Source organism: Colobus angolensis, unplaced genomic scaffold (assembly GCF_000951035.1).
Source record: "Colobus angolensis palliatus isolate OR3802 unplaced genomic scaffold, Cang.pa_1.0 Scaffold245, whole genome shotgun sequence".
Classification (NCBI taxonomy): domain Eukaryota; kingdom Metazoa; phylum Chordata; class Mammalia; order Primates; family Cercopithecidae; genus Colobus; species Colobus angolensis.
This window is the reverse complement of record NW_012115655.1, coordinates 2,303,669-2,306,577: the sequence shown is the minus strand read 5'-3', so window position 1 is coordinate 2,306,577 and position 2,909 is coordinate 2,303,669. Positions and strand designations below refer to the sequence as shown.

General features: G+C 52.9%; 1 protein-coding gene across 4 annotated transcripts in view; it reads right to left on the bottom strand.

Moving 5' to 3' along the window:
- Positions 1 to 2,909, bottom strand: part of DVL3 (dishevelled segment polarity protein 3) — a 17,489-nt gene extending 14,580 nt beyond the window's left edge. For 2 of the 4 annotated variants that reach the window (XM_011945850.1, XM_011945851.1), the window contains exon 1: positions 2,710 to 2,909. In XM_011945850.1, the coding sequence (XP_011801240.1) occupies positions 2,710 to 2,870 (161 nt within the window). In that variant the 5' untranslated portion in view covers positions 2,871 to 2,909. The remainder of the gene's footprint in view (positions 1 to 2,709) is intronic. The other 2 variants (XM_011945849.1, XM_011945852.1) reach the window with 1 other exon arrangement.

Sequence of the window (2,909 nt, the reverse complement as noted above, 5' to 3'; positions counted from 1 at the left end):
CCCCATCTTTACTAAAAATACAAAAATTAGCCAGGCATGGTGGCACATGCCTGTAATCCCAGCTACCTGGGAGGCTGAGGCGGAAGAATCATTTGAACCTGGGAGGCAAAGGTATTCAGTGAGCCGAGATTGCACTACTGTACTCCAGTCTGGGTGACAAGAGAGAAAATCCTCAGGAAAAAAAAGAAAGAAAGAAAAGAAAAAAAATTTTTAAAAGATGGCTGGGCCTACCCTGAGCTTGACAAATGCTTTTGGAGACCAGATGGGACTTGAGGGGTCCTCAGGTCTCACAACCAGAACCTCCAAGGCTGAGCCAGGAGTGGAGAAACTGGAGAGATAGCAGCCTTCCTCCTCTGACCCATCCTCCCTTTTGTCAGTTAGGGTCACTGGCCTCTGCCAGTGATACTATTATGCTATCTATTTCATAAGGCTGTTTTGAAGATTAAATGAGTGAAGATTTGAAAAGCATTTGGATTAGTCCCTGGCACACTAAGCATAAAAGGCGTGTGTTAAATAAATGAAATATATATATATATATATTACACTTGATCTTAGCCAAAAGGCCGAGAAGCGATATATATATATATATATATATGTACTCTTAAGCTATTAGTCCTCTGTGACAAGACAGCCCTCTCAGGTCCCCTGCTCATTTATCCTTCTGGGGATACAAACAAAATGTATCTCCTCCACTTCATTTTTAATACTGTTTTCAACCCTGGTAAAATGGTCCAACTCTGATTTTGGTTCAAGTACCACTGATGTTTGCAAGATGGCTTCAGGTATTGCTTAGTTGAATTGTTAAATATTTATGTTAAATATATTTTAGAAAGAAATATAAACAGAAAAGTCAGATGTATGGTTTCATATTATTGCTTGGTTCAAGCTAAGAAAAAGAATGAGTGGACTGACAATGGATTTAAAGAAAAATATTAAGTAAACAGTGACTGGATGTAATGGGGGCCCTCTTATAACTGTAGTTAGGCCTGGCTCAACAGCAGCCTTGGGATTGGGAGAGCAGCCCAGAGTTATCCAGGCTTAGGAGACAGGGGCCAGGCCCAGTGGGTCTAGAGATAAATGGGGGGGTGGAGAGACAGCCTATCCTAGTCCGTCAAGGCATCTGGATCTGAGGTGGCCCCAGGGCACTGGACTCTGGTTGATCTTCCCCTTTTCCTTGTGTGGGGGCAGTAGCTTGATCCCTTCTAACCCTATTCTTCTCTTGCCAGGCCAAAGCATCCACCCGCTCACACAGACCCCCTTCCAGATCCATCCCTCCTCAGAATCTTCCAATCAGAGGTGTCTGTCTCTGGGCTGAAGGCAGACAATCATTATCACAGCAGGAGCACCCCACCCCAGGGCAGGAACAACAACAGAAACAAGAATAGTTAGAATCTACATAGCACTGCCCACTGTACAAAGCACTCTCACACACATGATTTCACGGGCTCATCCAACCCTGAGTTTCAGGGCAGACGGTGACAGCAAAACATGCCAGGCGTTAGACAGAAGGTGCTTGCTTCCTAGTGCTAGGTGGGCCAGGGGCTTGGGAGAGAAGCCAGACAACTGAACACTGGGGAGGAGAAAGACTCCTCTTGGCTGTAGGGCCTCAGCTCCAAAAAGCAGTGCAGGCCTCAGGCAAGGGCTGGAGAGGCAGCCTTCAGGCCTGGAGGGGCCTTCCACACCGCCTCCAGGCCCAGCGCCCAGTTAGTGAGGCGGCAGGCAAGTGTGGGGCGCCTGCGCCTCCCCCTCCCCCAGTCTCCTGGGAGTTGGAGGGGTTCGAGGGGATCAGCCAGGCCCCCCCCCTTCCCAGGCCAGCTGCTTCAGAACCTTCCGGCTCCAACATTCCATCCCCTCTTAAAGGGAAAGTGCTTCCAAACTCTGCCTGTCCGGATCTCTGCAGCTGGGTGGAAGGGAAGACCCCACCAGGGAGAGGAAGACGGAGAACACCAAGAAACTCTTCCTGGCCCTCCCACCCAGGCCCCAGGCCCCAGGCCCTTCCCAACGTCTCCCCACTGGCCACCAACTGGAGGAAAAAGACCCAAATTGGAGGAAAGATCAGCACCTGGGTCAGTGAGGACGCCTACTGAGGGGTCAGGCTCTCTGTTCCGGTGACAACACCCCCAACGGCCCACAAAGGAGAGGGGAGGCAGCTAGATAAACATCAGATTTGCAGACCCCGCTCACGGCCAGGCGCCCGAGCACCCCCGACACCCCTCCCCCAGCTCAAAGTCCCAGCAGAGCCCTCAGATGCAGCATACTCCAAATATGGCTGGGAGCTGTGCTGCTGAAAAGATGAAGAGGGCGAAGAACGAGGGTCACACAACGCAAGTCTGTGCGGAAAAAGGTGGCTCTGGCTCCTCGGCAGGAGGAGGATGGGGGACTCGGGCTCTGAAATTAGGTGGAGGGGGTGTGTGTCTGTCTCTGTGGGCCACTGGTCTCTGACGAGGTAAGGCGACTGCACTGGCAGGAACTCTGCTCGTGGGGAGTTGGACGTCCCCTTAAACAAGGGAGGCCAAGGTCCCCCCTTCAGAGGTGAACGGGAGTTGCCAGAGGGGCTGGAACTAAAGGGGCCCAAATGGGCCAAGTCGCCCCTAGAAGTCAGAGCGGGGCTAGGAGCCGGTGTGGCGAGGGAAGTCGAAACGGACCGCGTCGTCCCTTAGAAGCCGGAGCGGCCTGGGCCCCCGGAGACGGGGCGGGGGCCATCCTCACCCGAAATCGTCGTCCATAGACTTGAAGAAGAACTTATAGCTGGGTCGCTGCAAAACGCCCTTAAAGTCCGCCAACGTGACGCGCTCGGCGGGCAGGGGTAGCTTCACAAGGTACGGCGTCTCCTGCCCGTCCAAGTGGTAGATGATCTTGGTCTCTCCCATGGCTCCGGCCTCGGGCCCGACGGCCCGCGCGCGGCCTGT